The sequence below is a fragment of the Amyelois transitella genome, chromosome 3 (assembly GCF_032362555.1).
Source record: "Amyelois transitella isolate CPQ chromosome 3, ilAmyTran1.1, whole genome shotgun sequence".
Taxonomy (NCBI): domain Eukaryota; kingdom Metazoa; phylum Arthropoda; class Insecta; order Lepidoptera; family Pyralidae; genus Amyelois; species Amyelois transitella.
Genome location: NC_083506.1, coordinates 6352127 through 6372887, shown reverse-complemented (window position 1 = coordinate 6372887; position 20761 = coordinate 6352127). Strand labels below are relative to the sequence as shown.

Below are 20761 nucleotides of genomic sequence, written 5' to 3'. Positions count from 1 at the left end.
AAAAATTAGATAAGATAATTACTTACTCTCATCGGAATTTGCGATGCTTTTGTCGAGAAGTATCTGAATAAAAAACCTGATTTCCTGATTTAGTGAACAATGCTCCCATTCCAAAAGTAAATACACACAAATTATCACGTAAGTATATACCCTGCGGGATAGACACGAGCCAACAGTCGTTAAAAGACGGAAAGGCCACGTTCAGCTTTATGGCATTATAATAGAATTGAGATTCAAGTAGTAAAAAGAATCACAAGTTTATAAGCCTATCCCTTTGTCACCTTTTACGACATCCATGAGAAAGAGATGGAGTTGTGGTGGTGCTGGGAACCACACGGCATATAAATATTTATATAAAAGTATAAATATTTATTTTAGTTTTTCAGTGGTATATTTAGGTAATTAAGATAAGGGGCTATTAGGCTAGCATCTCAATTCAATTATTATTAAAACCTTTGAATATTGTGACAATTTGCTCTTGTGGGTTAAAGACATGAGTACGTATATTCACAATAAGTATACCTATTTAGAATGTCTTGATCCATGGTCAAAGGCACACCCCGGACGTCTTTCTAGAGTTGTAAGGATACAACCGAGACTAAAGCCCGGAGGAAGAATAAGACTTATGCAGGGACTAAAATTATATTCTAACTTTGTTGTAAACACAGCGTTTATTATGCACAAAATTATATTTTTTTTTAGTTTAAGTATTTTATACGCGTACTGTTACTGTTATATTGTTTGTCTAGATTTTATTTTCTTTGTAAGTAAAGATAAAACTACGTGTTCGGCCCGAAGAAGTGTTTCGGGGCCCGGGGTCGGGCCGGGGGATTAAACTAAAAATAGTGAACCGATTTAAAAAAAAAATTGCATAAGATAGACTCGACCTTCAGGTATAAATAAATGCAAATATGTATTTGCAGCCAATCCGCCATCGAACTAGGCGTGATATGCATCATGATGATCCAAGAGACGACGGATTTTTTTTTTAATTTTAGAAATATGAAATTATTATTATTTTTAATTTTAGAAATTAATATTTTCGCTAAGCTTACTATGTACTTAAACTACCTATATCTCTATAACCGAACAGACGTCAACGTCTGCCCATGTTATTTATGGTCCGATGAATTAGATATTGCATGTTTTTGCATTCTGTTTGTCAGCTGTTTTCAATAATGAAACGTGTCAAGAATAAATCCACATACATGCAACTAATATTATGTCCTTGTTAGAAATTTATGCACATGTAAAATTATGATAATGTACGTACGTCTTTATGACATAGATAACAATTTTATCAATGGAAAAATTACAAAAGATTAATACACAAGTTTAATGCAATAAGCGGAGGTGGTCTATTCTTTTTTCGTCGACTGACGAGTCAAATGACACTGTGCAAAAAATATCATGAAGGGCTTGGATGTAGGTATATTCCTAGTTCAAAAACCGAACTAAACCTTAATCTTATCCTTATATAGTCGAGTTTATCTTTTCGAAATTTTGCAAGTAGAGGAACTTTAAAGCTCGTATAAATATTGGTGACATTAACGGTAACGACTGTAACGGGACGAAAAGGAAGGAGCGGGAAGAAGCTAAGTACCTACTTATTTATTTTTAGGAATCTTTAATAATAAGTAGGTATTTTTATGCAGAGCTGCTGAGTACAGACCTGTTTGCATTGAGTAAGTTGTAAATTTCATAAAAAAGGAAGTTGTAAAAATAATTTATCTATAAATTATCCAATTTGTTTTTCCTGCAATGTCCCATAAATTACAGATAAGATTTTATATTCTGTGAACTACCCATATCACGTTGCAACAATAGAAGTCGATAAATTAACGTAACTACCTTAAGTAATTTTAATAAAATATAGTTATATCACAAAATAGCACTATACTCTTCAAGAAATTTTTTAAAGGTATTCATAAATAAATCAAAAATAAATTTAGTTACTAAATTCTTACATGCCTTTTAGTATTTTTGTTACTGAATATAGGTAGATATGCCTAATCTCAGGCTGACGCAATGTTTACTTCAACTCAAGGCAAGGCTGTCGATGCATCGAAAGTACTCAAATGCTGTTATTACTGTTTGCGTTGGAGGCCTGCTATTGGCTGGCGGCGGAGGCCTGGCCGGGTGTGGCGAAACGAAACGTGTTTAGCTGTTCTGTTGGAAATGCCATACACCGGTTATTCAAGGTGCTGAACGAGCAAAAAGAGCCTATCAGGAACCTTATTTTATATATTGCTTGCTACTATAGTAAAAGTGAACACGATACCCGGTGACAACTGCAATGACTACCCAGTACGTACGAGTACATACCCACGTCGCTTTTAAACTAACTGAGTTGGCGTGAAATAAGCAAACAGTAATATTTTTGATTTATAATCGAGGTCACTTCAATGTTACTGCAAGTTTACAAGGAAGTATAATCATGATGCGGGCTTTTAATAAGGAAAAATGTGAGTAGATACATAAGAATCTAGTCGCTACAAATTATTAAAAAATGTTGCCCGCAACTTTACCACACGCGTCTTTACTGAGATAAAACTGAACTATAATTATCTAGATTCCAGACTTATCTGAGACGTAGGTACCAGTTGTGTCAGCATTCTGGCTGCAGGCTGGACCCGGCTACTATCTCGTTAAATCTATTTTAGTTCTAGATTAACTAGGCAATTTACGTTCCTATAAATAAGTCAGGATAAGGTTGCAGTATGTTATACGTACTGAAAATAGTGAGAAATAAGGCATGGTTAATTTATTAATAACATCACTATGACCATTTCGTTTTATTCATTTTAGACGCTTTACAAACAACAATGGCGAATTTTTGTTTGTTATGTTTATCAAACACAAGCAAGCAAGCAAGAGAGCAAGCAGCACGAACAGCTCCGCCTTTCCTTTCTTAGCGGATGTCTACTTGTTACAATCTACCTTCCTGCATCTTATTTGTTTATCTTTATTGGCTCAGTGAGTCAGCGATTACACAGATTGAACTAATTCCAAAGTTCTTACTTGTGTTATGGAACACTAAGAACGTGTAGTAGAAGGAAACAACTCCCTCCCGTGCTCCCGTAAAATTTTCCCACAGACAAAAAGTGTTAAAGAATATCGTTGTTGTTTAATGGTTATAATTGCTGTTACGTAGTTATTTGCCCGATTTCTGTGATTACCACTCATTCTTCTATTTTACGACTGATAGATAATTTTATTTTAATTGTATGAATAGATCTGGCATAAATAATTGGGTAATGTACGCCTACGGCTTCACCCGCGTTAAACGAAAAATTCTCCAATTTTGCATTCCCTTGGAATTTTATCAATATCTCCCTAAGTGCAACCAACGTCCACATAAGATGAAACCTGCATGCAAAATTTCAAGTTGGTCTTCGATCGTGTGTTGAAGATCAGATTTACTAGTGTCAAAAAAGAATGCGCTGTTAGCAATCGCAGCAGCAGAAACAATGGGGGAGTGAAACATTTGTGTGATGGAATGGATATCAAATCATCGCCGCAACAGCTAGTACCAAAAAAAAAACTCATTGTATGTTAGCATAAGTAGGTACATCTTTTGCTATGGCTCTAATTAACCGACTATAGCTCTAACTTAATATCTTAAGGTGAGAAGAGTCGGTTATATCGAGAATTACAAAATTGCTGTTTATTTTGTTCTTCGTAAATTGCAATTAGCCAGATTTCAGATTTTTTAGATAAATTTTTTGCTGTGATGGAAGATAACAAAGTCACGTATTTCATTTTGAAAGTAGATAACATATCGGCAATCAATACTTATCTATACTTACAAAGCTTAAAGGCTATTTGAACGCACTAATAGCTGTAACTATCATGAATAATATTTTTTTTTAATTTTACTTAAATTTATTTCGTTTAAGTTATTTGCAATCTTAATTTTTGTTACAGCTGAAAGTGGCCTTTCAGTAGTTTTAAAACTGTTGTATTTGTCCACCTATCAAGGGATAAAGACGTGATTGAATGTATACGTGTTAATTTCTGTTACTTTACTGTCTAATGTTAATGAATAAGAATATACCAAAAACATGGTAAACTAAACGATAACTTACAAAGCTGATAAGACAGTCACGACACGCATTTAGAATTTAAGTAGGTTATGTACACACACACACACACACACACAAACACCATAGATATAGATATGGATGACATTCATTACATGGTTTAAATTTGGTTAAGTTTGATATAAAAAAATGACACCTAGACTGGTGGCTCTGTCTACCCCGCTAGGGATATAGACGTGATTATAAGTACATATGTATGATATAAAAAATTAAGAGGTGTAAATTTTGAAGTCTGCTAAATTGGTGATTAGCATAGACTTGGTATTTTATTGACATTATTAATTTACCCACTTAGAATTATATTCAATAACCTCTCCACTCCATCCCTTACGAGGTATACAACGCCAACCATCTGGAAAAAAAAGAAAAGCTCACATTCAGCTGTGTGGGTTAATGATGGAATTGAGACACTCCCTAGAATAAGCTTTGAACTTAATCGCATATTACTTTTATTGCCCTTGATATTTCCATAAAATTACAACTCAATCTTTGTATGCAATGTTAGCGATCCGTATCAAGAGTGACTTTCCATTATTGGGTCTATCAATTGAAATGTCTACAAAAGTAAAAACATTTACATATTACTATACAATGCATAGGAGAAAAATAGATATAAATAATGAAAAAAATAATTAAGACAGATGTCGCAGGCACGCCATCATGATGATGAAATATGTTCATCATATTTCATCTTCAATAGCTTTTTATTTCATGATCCTCCTGGCTTTAGTCCTTGTCTTGTAAAAAGTTATAAGAGCTATGAATAAAAAATTGAAATAATGTTTTACTGACATTGGTTGCAATCGACAGGGTAGAACTATATTCCTTACGGGGTAGACAGAGCCAAAAAAGACTGAAAGGCCACGCGCCATCCATGGGAAAGGGATGGGATGGTTCTATTCTGGTAAGGAAAGCACATGGCAAATTTATTTTCGTTGTCAATTCGTAACGGTAGCCGCAATGACATCAACAAATAACGCCATATTCTCTCAACGTGTTAGTTTTACTCCTCGTAACAACTGTGAAACGATTTTGTGGTGTGATAAATCCATTTATTATGGACGTTGATTGTCAAGTACCTAGACGGTTTTGAGAATAGACAGTTTGAGCAACGTTGTGAGAACGATGGCAACGTTTCGTTGTGTTATGTATAAATCGCGCATCGACTAAACAGTCTGCCTAGCCCACCACTTAGTTTGGCTAAGCCAGATTGCTACTCTAATTAATTCCCATTAGGCCTCTGCGACCTTTGCAGGGAAACTTAACCTTTAATGTGCAGGTTTTCTTGCGATGTTTTGTATCAACGTAACGGCATCGGTTACCAATGAAACGAATATGTATAACTCAGAAAAGGTTTTGAACCAGATAGGCAATAAAATATAACCTTTGTCCGTCTGGGATCTTTATGCTATTGTTGCCGACGTAGCTTGATTAATGTGGAGGCTTGTTCACCTCAGGTCACGGTGGACTGTTATCGCTTGTGCGTCGTCCACTGTAATTCAATGTTTCAACTGTTTCCATTGATTTGACATTGGTCTTATCGATCACGATGATTGATGCGCAGTTATTACATACTCGTACATCTGCGGACCATATTGATCGCGAATGTTAGCTCATTCATATTCAAAAGAGGGTTTCTGTCTTCTGTCCCTTGTGACCGACTGTAGATTATCCAATTGTTGTTTTCGCATTATATATCTAAGCTGTGTTTATTATATTTTTACATTGTTTACCTTCAGGGATATTGGAACATCTTAAAAGCAGACGACAAAATTAATAAAAGCAGAGAAAAACACCCAAATAACAGGGACTTCAAATATTTGCCGAACTTTTGTTCGCTCTAGTTAAAAAATATATTCTATATAGAAAGTTATGTTATAACAATAAACATATACCTGCAGAACAAACTTATTACCTCTTAAGGACTGCACTATAGAAATAATTTAGTGGTTCTGTGACAAACCTCGCCTAGATTTTGTCATTATACAGGCCACGTGTAACTCACAAGTAATACAAAACTGGTTTATATTTAGATACGTGTGCGATCAGCTAACATGACAGAAGATATGTGTTTGCGGTCTGTCGAGACCAGATTCTGTTAGTTATTTGAAGATCGATCAGAGAATTACCATAATATTCGAACCCAAGAATAGATTATTCACAGCATTCTTTACATACCATTTTTAACGTTTGCTGAGAGAAGCCGGAACTAGATGTGGTAGGTATAAGGCTTTGGGCCTGAGAAAAGCCACACTTTCTGCTATTGCGTAAGTAGAAGGATCTTCTGAAGATAAAATCACTTTAACAGATAGGTCCTCAAGAACATACAGGTAAGGAATTACATGTTTAATCATTTAACAGTAACTAAGACATGTATTGAGTTCTTCCAACTTACAAGTATAAAATGGCGTGGGAAAAAAGACTTAACCTTTTACTTAAACGTCTCTTACTTAAACGTTACCAATTTCTTGCTCCTGTAGCCATTATAAATTACCAAAATAAAACAAACATCGCAGATTCATTTATATATTCACTAACCAAAATAATAAAATTAAACATTCCTGAAATCCCATCGAAAATTCCTTCTGGGTTTATAGTGCTTTCTCACTTATTCCATAAAGTTGACAGTAAAATGAGAAAATATTCGATCCAGACAATCCGTTCGCCCGTCCGATCCGTTCATACCATGTTTATTTACCCATGCGCTGTATGGACCACTCCTGTTGGCAAAGAGGACAGCGGTTGTTCTGTTTGACCCACAGCGACATGCAGCAGAAGTGGAAGCTGTGGTTGCATTCACCCCACACCACCACGCAGTCTTGCTTGCCGTACGAATCCTTCTTGCTCTCACCTTGGCATCGCAAGCAAGCGTCTGTGAAATGAAAAGAAATTTTCCTTTTAAATAATCAATTCAATGTTGTCATTAAGACTTATTTGTATTGTTAAGCGCCGTGTACTTCTCGGTCCTTTAGAATACCATTACTCCATTTCTTTTTATAGGCGTCATAAGAGGCGACTAAACCTTATTATCTTGATTTGAACTCTCTTGGATACTAGTGATCATAAGTGGGACCCAGCAACCGTAGCACGCGCGACGCCGTTATTATCACAAGAAAAACTATTGCTGTCCCGTTTTATGTCATAATAAAAAGCGAAACGGCGATCATTTTTCGCGCGATAAAAACTGCATCGCGCTTGCCATGCTACGGGGGCTAGTCTTTCTACCTTACATTTCGAATATAACATTATGAATAGCAAAGTCAGAAAAGTTAAGGTTGGTCATTTTGTAGAGCTTTAGAAGTAATGTCTTGCTTGTGTATTAATTTACTTATAACATACATACATATACTCACGTCTATATTCCTAGCGGGGTAGACAGAGTCAACAAACAGTCTTGAAAATACTGTTAGGCCATGTTCAGCTGTTTGGCATAATGACAGAATTAAGATTCAAATAGTACAGGTTGCTAGCCCATCGCCAAAAAAAATTTATCTGAAGCTTATAAGCCTATCCTTTAGTCGTCTTTTTCGACATCCATGAGAAAGAGATGGAGTGGTACAATTCAATTTTTTATTTGTTCCGGGAAAAACACGCCGCGATCTATATTAAGGTGTGTATATTTTTACAAGCAGAATAAGACCTTAATAAAAGTAAGTAGGTATGCACGCACGCACGTATTCAAAAAGTATTTTTTTAAATCCTACAAACCAAACAAAACCTTGACCTTTTGAACCATCCTTTTACACGAAAATGTATTTATATGGCCAAATTTGGTACTGGTGTGATCCTTGTCGTCACATCTACTGACGCACGGCTCTGTTTTAAAAACTTTTATTAATAAATAAGGTACACAATATCTATACAACATCTGTATCTGTATAACAATAAAAATATACTTTTTAATTATTTTTCATTTAAGAAGAAAAACAACAGGTGCACACGTATACTGATTCTATTAGGAATACAAAGTGCTTAACAGCTCTTATTTTACAACTGTTAACTATATAATTGTGGTGCGGTGTAAAATTGTTTAAGTCATTACCCGAAACTAGAACACCGTCACTACTGAAATAGTCGTTAATCATTTTGATCTATGAATTAATTTAGTTATAAATAGCCGCCTACAGTCAACATAGGGTAAGCGATAGCTCGTTATCACCGACAAATGAGAGAAATCAATCATAAAAAATAAACAAACCACGTAGAAAATAATATTGAATGACTAAGGACGTAAGTTCGTAGATTTTCCACTTTTTAACAAAGAAAGTCAGTAATCTCTCGCTACGTAATGTTCTGCTGGTTGTTCATTTAAAATACCACACATATTTGTTTCGTAAATCGAGTTTTTTACATTTACTATGCTAAATTTCGGAGAAACTTTCCTTAACTGTATGTTGTTATTATATGATCTTTATGTTTCATTACAAAGCTTATGGATAAATATTAAATTGAGAGATAAACTGATAAAATTAATAATGATTTACAGTATAATTCTAAAACCGAATTATTCATAATAACACATAAGGACATACATGTATAAGATTTGTCATAATAATATGCGTGTAATGAGCGTAAAAAATGGCTGAGTGTGAAACTCATCAAACAAAGTTCGCAAATTTGGTACATTTAACTTTCAACAGCTTCATAAACAACGCTTTCTAAGTGTCAACTAGGTGCTCTCACTTGCATGTAGTCTTGAACGGATTAATGTGTAAGCCGGATCTTTCACATCCTTGAGGCCATCCTCACATTACTGGCAGCAACGAGTACAAGCCGATTTGTTAAGTTTGTTGTATTATGTATTGTATGTACTATTATTATTTTATGAAGAAAAAAGTGACAGAAAGACGGCTAATTAATCATTAAGAATATTATTTAAATATTGATAAGACTTCAATGCAATTTTATGCCATTTTTTATAATGTCACCATGCTGTGATGGTGATCACGCAGCAGGTAAGTGTTTTAAAAATGATTCTTAGTTTATTTATGTAGAATCAATTCATAAAATAAAACAGTAAGTGAATTTTGTCTGTACATTGGATATATTTTCAAAAGAATAATATTACGATTAAGAAATAGTAACCGAGCACGAATTTGAAAAAAAAGTCTCTGATTGTATGTTTGTTCATGCTAATCCCCGGAACTACTGATCGAATTTGAATGTTTTTTTGTAATAGCTCTTATACCTGGCCAACATATAGGGTTAAATTTATTTTGGAATCTGAAACAGCTGACGTCTAACTATAACACAACTCAGCTAAAGATATAGATCAGCTAAGTCATCAGAATTATGGAAAAGACGTGTTAAAACGTTGTAGAACCTGATGATCCTTTTCTGTTGGTTTAGATCAATCGAAGATCTGGAACACCTGATACAGAACCATTATAGACCAGCTAAATCATCCGAGTTATGGAAAGATGTCTTAACAAAAGATGTTCAATCTGACCAGCATTTTCTTTTGGCGAAAAAAAAATGGAAGATCATGTGATGTAGAAGCTAAAGGGACCAGCTACTCTGTAATATGTATGGAAATTACGTCTAAGTTAAAGTTGTTCTACCTAATGATATATCAGTCCATTAGTGTCTGAGTTTATTCGTTACAAAGAAAAATACGAATATTTTTCTTTATATAATATTAGTACGGATTATTAAATATTTGCTGTCAATTGTATGTGTTCTGGGGCTTCGCTGCTGTAAGAATTACATACATACATATAGTCACGTCTATATTCTTATACCATAAGACAGAGCCAACAGTCTTAAGAGCCTGATAGGCCACGTTCAGCTGTGAGAATTTCGAGATATAAAGTATTTTTTGTTAATCCAAATTATATCCTATGTAATGTCAAATTTCGTTGAAATTTATTTTGGTGAATTTAAGTATATTTAATAACCTTAACCTTCATATTACAACCTCCAATAACATGCATACGGAGTTGCGGGCAACAGCTAGTAAAAAATAATTACCTAAATAAAAAAAGATGTTATAACATCCTTTAACTTCATTTTCACTTCACAAGAGTGTGTGCAAGATTGATGTGTGTATTAACAAATAAAGCGAAAATCTATGGTTACGTCAATATTTGCATAATGATACAAAAAAATATTATGACGTATGAATAGATGAATATGAAAGCTGTACATTAAGTATCTATCTTATATAGTTTCGTTAGAGTTAGAAGAGTAAAATCTCCTTCAATGAGTCTTAATCTACGATAGGTAGGTTATAAGATATGTTATGGCACAAATAAAACCAAGAAATAAATATACGTATACCTAATGAACACTCTTAGACACATTTTGGCTACAGTGTGTGATATTAGAGCTTGCAGTACAATAAATTTTTTACACACTTTTATACATTTAATTGTGCCGTGTGGTTCCCGGCACCAATAAAAAAAAAGAATAGGACCACTCCATCTCTTTCCCATGGATGTCGTTAAAGGCGACTAAGGGATAGGCTTACAAACTTGGGATTCTTTTTTAGGCGATGGGGTAGCAACCTGTTACTATTTGAATCTCAATTCTATCATTAAGCCAAATAGCTGAACGTGGCCATTCAGTCTTTTCAAGACTGTTGGCTCTGTCTACCCCGCAAGGGATATAGACGTGACCATATGTATGTATGTGTATGCAGTACAATAAAAGCTTGATTGTAAATGATATATTTTGGTTCAATCTATAATATCTTTAACAAAACAAACCATTAGATAAAGACATTTTAAATTTGGTTTGTAGATTTCCTAAATCTAGAGGTGTGGATGGATAGAATTTCTCAAAATTGCCATAGGAACAGAAATTAACGGGAGATTTTTATTTAGCACGGTTGGAGCTCGTATGCTTGCGGGGGAGAAAGAATTCTTTACAATTTACGTTATTTTTCGGATATACAACATTACTAAAAAACAAAACAGGTACATAATGGGTGCTTACGTATACATAACTAATGTTTTATTCTGGGTATTCCTTGTTTAAGATGACATGAAGTAGGTACATATTTTTGGTACATGGTAATTGAATTTCACGATAAACGAGTTTAATTTGCACATAATATTGAACAGAGTGCGTGTTAACAATGATGATGCCATATTCGCAAATTTGTATTGTAGGAAGTGTTTATACAATAGTGCAAATTTGTATTTTATGAGGACTTAAGTGTAGCAGATACAGTCAGCAGCACATTAAGATATCCAAGTACTAGCAGATATAGTCAGCAGCCATCAAGCTATACTAATCAATTTCTGAATAAAAAGATATGGAAAATAATCAGATTTTTCATAAAACCAGGACAGCCGAGGTCGTATTCTATGTAGTTTTTACTATTATTTTACTAGAATCAAAGAAATTCAGCAGTAAGTAATAAAAGTAGCACCTTTATACTACAATTACTGCATTAAATGCTCCTGTTTATAATTTTGTATACATGTAGTATGACTTTTTTCTTCTGGAGAATATATTATTCTATTAATGTTTTCTTTTTATTATATTTTTATCATAATTTCCATTATAATATAAATCAATAGAGTGTTATGCTGCGGACTACTTAATTACAGAAATAGGTGGGTTTCTAGTGAAACATTATTGGAAACAGTGAGGATGATAATAAAAAATGAGATTTAGATACGTGAAAACTATTATTTTACATATACCATCTTAACATTTTAAATACCTATACAGCATGTAAGTAGAGTTCGGCCCTTACACGAACAATAAAATTCATCGATCGATTTTAGAATCTATTTGATTCTGAAACAAATCTCATGTTTAGTTTAAAGTATATGATTTAACTTCTGGCTTGAACCCAAAATAAAGAAATATGTATATAGAGACAAATAACACAAGATTCATATAGCTTCACGATAAGTAAGAGGAGACTCTTTATGCATTTGACTTAAATACTTAGTGTAGTGGTATTTCCTAATTTTTCTATTGCAATAAACAATAAATCATCGAACTCTGGAATATTCGTTGGCTTGAATCACGAGCGTGCTAATCTCGGTGATTGATCCCGATCTATTTCAGTAGTTTCAGTTAGAACATAAGTACAGTCAAAGATAAATACCATTCAAGGTGATACTTGTTTAAAAATAACCTATTCTGTATTAAATATTTGCGTGCGCTCACATAACGCAGAATAATTGGCATAATAATATCACCTAAATAATGGAGAACGTGTAATCATGAAAATTGCCGTGAAACAGAAACGGTCTGAAAAATAACAAAACATTCGAATTTTAAAAATTTTATGGATATTTTCATTTCTTTTATGGATTCGTCGCAGATGAAATGGGGTCTAAGGCCATTCAACTCAAACATATACCGTTTACAGATTTAAAAAAAAATCTTAAGTAATATTAATCTTTATCAGGTAAGTACCTAAGTCTTATAAATAAGTGAATAGCGCAAGTCATATCCAAATTGATCTAGCCGTTTCTGTTTGTATTGTACAGAGAGATAAGAAATAAATATATATATTATTTTGGTTGAACATATAAGTATCTGTTGCAATACTTGTTTTTCGTTATTTTCGCTTTTTTGTGCATTCAAAGTCAGTCAAGTCCTGGAAGCCCCGTATTGGAAAAAAAAAGACCGGGATTATACCATTAATACTACTTAATTTGTTTACCATAAATTCTGATAAGTAGATATGAGATAATATGGAGCTTATAATTTTCCGTTCACATATTTCTGTTTAAAATAAATATCCAGATTATTTTAAGAATCGCATGATAATTGTGTATGAGCAACACGATATACACCTGTATCTATACCATCGTAACGATAAATTTTTGAGGTATTTTCATCTACAAACAGGCAAAATTAAAAAACAACAATATTTTAAATTATCGTTCCATGCAAAATGACTATTTCATAAAAACCAATAAAAGTTGTATTTATAAATGCTTCCATATAGAAATATCGAACGATTACAGTTATAACATTTTCATATTGTATGTCATTCTTTTTACTGTTATCTTCTTTGCAATCTCTGTGTCTACAAAAGGTTGGCATGACCTTTTCGTGTATCTGAGACTCTTGGATAGGTATTCCATAAACGATAAAGATTAACGCAATGAAATTTTACAAAGGCAATGGTGTCTTATCTCCGCTTCAATGAGGGTCGCAAGCATGTTGCCAGCTGCTTATTTTTATTTACTTAAATGCGTGAATGGCGCTTTGGTTATTCACACATACAATAAACACCATACTCATTACTATTTATAATATTATATATAGTATTTCGAAATCACGAATCAGTGTGAGCGTTTACCGCTTGTGTTGGTTGAGGCTCCAGGGTGGTAGCGGTAAACAACCTTTTCGAAAACTATTCTGAAAAGCTATGGCGCTATACGATCAACACTGTTAAATTAAATTTAAATTAAATTTAATATAACAGAGTTGATATTGTACTGTTCGCAAATAAAACAATATCAACATATCAAAAACAAATGTATCTATTTAGTTAACTTTGGTTTTGTTTTAATGTACATATTTTTTTGTTAGTGTTAATGTCTGTAATTTTAACCTGGGAATGTCTGTTAAACTGTGAATCAAATTAAAAAAATACATTCGGTATCGATTGATTTTTTAGCTTTTCCACTTTGCATTCCATGCCAAAGGAAGGCAAGTTAAACAGAGAAATGCAAATCTGTGCATGCAGACGTATTTAAAATATATGCAATTTTGCATAACATTGCGTTTATACAAATTAATTCATTGTGTATGATATTTTATAATACATCGACTTAGTATCGTAGTTTAATCAGAATGGAAAACTAAGTATTACGTATTATGCAAATAAGGGCGTGAACAGAACGTGCTCAAATCATGTCGTTCGTAGCTATTTCACGTGATACCAGCTATATTTACTCAAATAAACGGTTCAACACCACTGGACTGGTTTGTGCACTTTTCTTCCATTCAGTACTTTTCCATCAAAATTATGGCTCACGTTTGATTCGAAAGCGAATAAAATATATCCATCTCTTTTTTTCATACGAATAACATACACATTTTCAACGTGTCCTATTGTATGTTCAAAGTTAGATTTTCTAGTATCAAGAAATTAGTTATTTTTTCAAGAAATAGAAAGCTCCGAGAACAACTCTAAGACACATACAGTAGCTTAATATAGCTTCCATCAAGTATAAACAATTTTATACTTTATCCAAGTAACATAGAGAAAATGTTTTTACAAAATTATACGTGTGACGAAAAATATTTAGAAATATATTTTTCTAAACCAAAGTTATAGTAATATCGTGATTGTGTTAGGTTGGTGCGGTGGTGGGTTAATAACTTTAACCAACCATCTAGGCCCCACAACTCGGGCTTGGTTGGTTTAGCTGTTCTGTTGTTTAGTTTAGTAGCAAACGAAGCACGCTAAAGCCACCTCTCACCACGAAAGTAATATTTTCACGTTCTTTTTAACAGTAGTAGAATTAAAAAATGTCTGTTAATGCGGCAGTCATTCATCGATTCATCGGTTTTTTGAAGTATGTGTCCAATAATCCGAGGTTAACAATTTATACTATGATCGAAGTCCATACTTATATAATAAAAAGCAAAAATATGAGTTTTATTTTTTTCAATAAAATTAAACTTATAAACTCCCGTTTAAAACTTATTGGTCCCGTGCTCAGTAGACAGCTTCCGCTCCCATTAGAGGAAATTATTATTTTTCATAAGAAAAATACTAATAAGCTAGCCTTTTCAGCATAACTGAGTTTGTGTTTTAGGTCAAATTATACAAATATATAATGAGCCCTTCATAAACATATTAAATGTTCTAGGGTGGTCTCTAAGCCAAACATTATTTGGCGCATGTTCCGCTTGATGGTATGTAGCATTACAAATAAGTTTGATTTTCGAATACAATATTACCTAGGTACGTTTAAACGCGTTTCGATTGATATGCTCTGAAATAATACTGGTTCCAAAATACAATTTAACTTGATAAATCGATGGGAATGAATGAATGTCAATCGGATTAATTAGCCTAACTAAGGATGAATTTATAAAATGTCGGACGGTGAGGTGTTTAAAATGCATCGATTTAAATGTATTTGTACCTTTTGTAAGGTTCATTGTGCTATACTGTATATTTAAAACTCCTATTTACTATTATAAGGAAGCCACCATATAATTGACAGTGCTTACATTATCAACTTAAAGAATATTTTAAGTTTTTATTTTATTTTTATTCCACACATTAAAATGAATGGTATTCATACTATCATTATGCAAGACACACAATCTTGTTTTCCATTTGGGATTGTTGAGCCCTATAATTTTATGTCAATTCACATATGTATACATTAATTATTATAAATAAGTAGTTGATTTTTATTACTATTCAAAATAAGATATTGATCTTTCCATTTCTTTTTTGCTTGAAAGCAGAAAAATACTAATATAACTTTTAGTCATGACTTCATGCATGGAAAGAGAAGCAGTTAAACATTTTATCAACAAAGGCAGAAAAAAAATTGCCCATCTATACAGGCCTGCATATACTTTTTGTCTATGTGCATGGAAAGAAAAACAAGTAAATATTTCTTTACTCAAACCAGCTGATTGCAGTTCAGTGCACCGCACTACATCACCACAGAAAAATCGATTGTCCTAGATGGTGTAGTGACCTGGAATACTTACAACTAATTCATAGTCGAGGACGCGAACAATCGATTTTCTATATTTTACTGAACCTGAAGCGAAGCAACCCGTGACCTTTCCGTGTCCTTGATCAAAAGCGATAATATTATTTGTACGCAAGCAAAAAATGCTAAATGAAAACGAATATTACTCGGATAATTAATAAATAACACCTTGTAAATGTGACGAAAGTTTAAAAAACTTATATATGTATAATTGGTAATTCACGTTTTGATTTTTAGTTCTTGAAAACTAAATTTTTATAAATTCTGTATATTCATAATTTCTGCACAAATTAACAATAGTTTGTATGAAAATAATTAAATCTCTATGTGATACCGATTGGGAGACCCACCATTTGGCGAAACTTTACCCCAGCAGACTCATGAATTCCGCCGGAGTCTTACGTAAGATGCACTAATTTAATTAATATTCATACTCATTTTACCTTTCATCAAGTACCAATTAGTATAGTCACTTTTTTCGGATCCGAGAAACTTTTTTGCTGGCGTAACGTATCAAATTTCATCCTAACAGAATCACATTAAAGTGAAAATCTCTGAAGGTACTGGATGTACCTTTTTAAACTTCCGCCACATTTAAAAGATGTTATTTGCTAATTATCCAGTAACATCGCGTTTTGTAATTCAGCACATTTTGCTGGCGTAATGCACCACTACATATACATACAGGCTTATTTTTCTTTTAACTTTATAAAGTGTAAAAGCTAAGCTACAACAGGCGAAATTAATGTAAGTTATATGTATAGTAAACAGATAAGAGGAATCAATAGGTTTTATGAGTAACTGATTCATCTACGTCAACGATGGCAAGAGGATAGAAAATATAACATATACTTGTAGATTGAATCATATGCATAGGTACGTACGTTAATTGTTGATTAGTTTCACGTTTATAGATTAATAGGTCATCATCAATAATAACGCACTAAAAATCCCATAGAGCCTGATTGTGTTAGTCACTCCAAGTTTCCTTCGAGTCAAGGGTAACTTCCAATGACCGGAGTCATAGCAATAGCAATACTCGTTAAATTAGTAGGAAAGAATTACTGTAAGCATGGAAAATATTAAAGTTAAGTTAGACTTTTGAAAGTGCATTGAAAACATCAGTCGTCATCGCCAAACCATCTTTGTTTTGATTTGGGTACATTCGTGGACAAAATGTTGACATAATTTTGTTCCACCAAACGCGAATAGTCGGTGTCATTTGTAAAATGGGTTAGGTGCCATTAAGATCCTTAAAAATAAAACGAGTGATTAAAAAAATAGAAAATTCGAATCAAATACGACGGATCATGATAATGTTCTTTTCAAATCTTGGAAATGTACACGCCTTCTCTCTTCTACTTCCTCACAAATGTTATAAGCTGTGGATATCTTTTTTTGGAAACATATGCTTTGTTTTATTTATCGACGGGTATTAAAAACTTAGGATACACTGTAAATTTATATTTACCTTCGTAATATTTTATTTACATAAATTAAGCAACCGCAGCAGACTAGCGTAGCAAGTCATGTGTAATGAAGTTGGAAAATTTTAATCATATACCTAATCAGACGTTATCTAAAATAATGAATGATAAGATAAGAAACGTCAACTTAATGACGCACCGACAATGAAACGCGTGACATAATTGTCGGCACTCTGCATAAAATTATAGTAAATACTTTAATCACGGCTTCAAAAACCGTAATTTTTTATTAGTGTGAAAAGAGTCTTTAATTTTAGTTACAGTTTGCCAACGCGTTTAAGTTTTGGAAGCCTGCAGAGTAAGTCAAAATAAATATTGTGACATTTCTTAACGCTCGTTGATATATTATGCGGAACTAGTACCAGGAAAAGCGTATCTTTAAAGTTCAACTGTATACCAAAACAACTCTAGTAATCATTGTACGAGTACCACAACGGGGTGTCAGTAATGGAATATCAGTTTTACGAATGTGTGGACAAAAATCTACGAAACCACCTTGTGTGTGTGTTTGAAAAATGTGGAATCTAACTCTAATAAAATCTGCCATAACACAGTAGAATTTCCGTGACTGGTAAAATTCCGTCGCTAATAATTTCACAAGAGCAAATCAGATAGAGTCATATATATAATCTGATAATGATTGAAGTTTATCAATATCATAATGAATAAGTAATAAAAGGTGTGATAGGTATGGCCCAATCAATGATGTGAGTATAACAATGACAACGCGAGTAAAGTAATATTTGCAATCACAAATGCAAACGATGGTATGAGTGTAATCGAGACGATATCCAAACAATCGAATGTCTCCACCAACGTTCGAGACTTCTGTGGAATCTTCATTGGTTGCAGTTGTCTGTTTTGTGTTTGGTGTCAGGCGGTTCAGGCTAGGAATATTCCAGCACTGGCATTTTGTCGGTCGGTGACGTGATGGTGTATGCATGTGTGCGTGAGTTTACTCACATGAGTCTGTTATATGATGCCATGAATACCATACCATATAAAAATAGGCAGAAGAGACCGTTAAATTGCCCGAAAGAGAGGTACGGAGGCACAAGATCGACTATTTAGGTAAATTTGTTTGTTTATAAACCAATACTCTTACAGTAAAGGAAAACGCTAAGGTTCCCCCGCAAAGGTTTCGAAGGTCAGTATTTGAGAGTCGCTAATCCAGGATCATGGTTATAGGCGCACCCTTGGTCCAGGTCTAGGGAGGTGAGTATATAACCGGGAAAAACATGTCGTGCTCTGCCGAGGAGCCAGAAGCATAACGATGATAAGAATAAAAAAGCTGCACATTTAGTTATAGTCACACTTATAAAATAAACCTACTCAAAATATTTGGCAACACAGTATTTTCTTATCGTGTTCCGTTTGTCGAAGCATCACAGGTCAGTCAGTCTTTGGCATGGCTACAATTAGCCCGTACAGTAATCATTATGCAACTGGCATGAATCAAATCATTAGATAATTTCTTTAGACCAGCAAATATAAATTCTCTCGACTTTAAGAAATCTAGAAAAATCGATTTACAAGTTGGCAGCGCATACAAAAAACATCAACGACTCAGCGATGGACCATACATATGACGCAAGATGAACGCAAAACGCATCAAAAAGGCGAATAGAAGGCGGGCATGATTTATTTTGAGTAAGTATATTGTGGCTGATTCATTGTGACTTGTGACGCGTCTGTGTGACGCCTTGCTGGAGTTTCCTAAGAAAGCTTTTTATACATATCACACCACACACACACGTGGGGTGAATGCGGCACACATTCGACTTCGCGCGCCGGAGCTTTCGGGGATGCCTCGCTGCGTGTGCGTGATCCGCGTCTCGTACCTTTCAACGTGACATGGTGCACGTACACATTCATCATAAGGCTGTGGGTCTTAAAATTTGAACAACGATGTTCGTTGAAAGTTCTAGAGCATGCCTCTTGCTGTGTGCGAGGGGGGTGTTGTGTGCAGTATGGGCGAAACTATGTCTGCGCGGAATAACCTTAAATTCATAAAAAAATCCATATCGATGGCTAAAAAGGATTAGTTTTAAAAACGAATGATGATTTGTCGACAAAAAAGCTAAGCCTAGAAATAATTTTATACATGGTTGGAACAAAAAGATATTTTTAATAAAATTAAAATAAAATGCAGATTTTTCACCCACAATGTAATATGTATGTAGTTTAATGGCACATAAATCATCATTTTATATTATTTATTTTATGCCATCAATTTGTTTAAATTATAAAGAATATCCTTAGTATGTAAAATGTATTAATATAAAGATAAGATCATAAATGATTTTGCATTGAAAATATTATTTCAGTTTCATATGCCAAGAATTCGGGAATCGTTGAGGTTTCGCACCATATCTGACTGTATTTAGTAAAGAAATGCAATTTAAAATAGATCTATAGAATACCATGTATTCTCATCTCTTACAACTGATGAATAAATAGGCACATAAGATGATTAAATTAGTAAAATTATGAGAGCCCACGGAAATATCCCGGCGCCTTTTATGCCCAACATATGGGTACGTATCGTTTGCATAACTTTTCGTAATGTAAAACTTTACAAGAAACTATCAATATAGCGAAAACATTATTCTTTGTTCAAATTATGCCATTGAAATATATTAGATGACATGACAATTCATATCTAGTAAGAAGCGCCGGGATGCGATTGTAGCATTATTTAGTCATGATAAAGCATCCCGCAATTCATTTAATCAATTCAGTCGTAGTGCTTGTAATGACGTCTGCGACGCGCCTACAAACATGTGAGTACACGATAGCAAATCTGCATTGTAAGGTTGTACGACTGTATTCAGGTTGACCACAAACGATACCACATGGCTGTACACCGCTTTGTTAATATGGAAACTGTTTGAATAATTGTAACACCTGATAGCATTCTATGTCTTTATTAAATTTCGCTCATACATACGTACAATGTCCGCTAGCGATAAACTTTAAAACGACTGGTGTACCGTTCTGTCTGGTTTCTGGTACTTTCGAATAAGACCACTCCATCAGTTTCTTAAGAATGCTGTAAAATGTGACTTGAGTATGGCACATTCAAACTTTTACCATAGTCCCGTAGGGGTAAGGTCACCCATGAATGGGATGCTGAATACCCAATCTTGGATCATGGTCAAAAGGCGCCCCGAGTTCCTCGCCATAGAGGTGAGGATGTACCCGGGATTTACGTCAGTAGGAAGAATAGGATTGTTGTACAGTTCTCCAGGTATTTTCAGCAACAGATAAATTCATTTTCTTGAGTGAGGTAGGCGTACCTACGAGTATAATTCGTTTGGTACCTCCCGTGCCTGCGCAAACTCGCATCGGATCTCTAGTATAGTACTTCAGGTTTGGATGATATCTATAAGTATTATAAAAATAGCATGACAATAGAAACAAGAAATTGTTTTAAGCCACACTATTATTTCAGAAACATATCTCACAAATTAATAAGGATCATAATATGATTTCAGTGAACAGGTTA

The 20761-nt window shown here is 33.8% G+C and overlaps 1 protein-coding gene across 1 annotated transcript in view; it reads right to left on the bottom strand.

The window, feature by feature from the left end:
* Window positions 1-6615: 6615 nt before the first annotated feature.
* LOC106135487 (RING-box protein 2) overlaps window positions 6616-20761 on the bottom strand; it is a 31039-nt gene continuing 16893 nt past the window's right edge. The window contains exon 2 of the mRNA XM_013335795.2: window positions 6616-6975. Within this exon, the coding sequence (XP_013191249.2) occupies window positions 6794-6975 (182 nt within the window). The 3' untranslated portion in view covers window positions 6616-6793. The remainder of the gene's footprint in view (window positions 6976-20761) is intronic.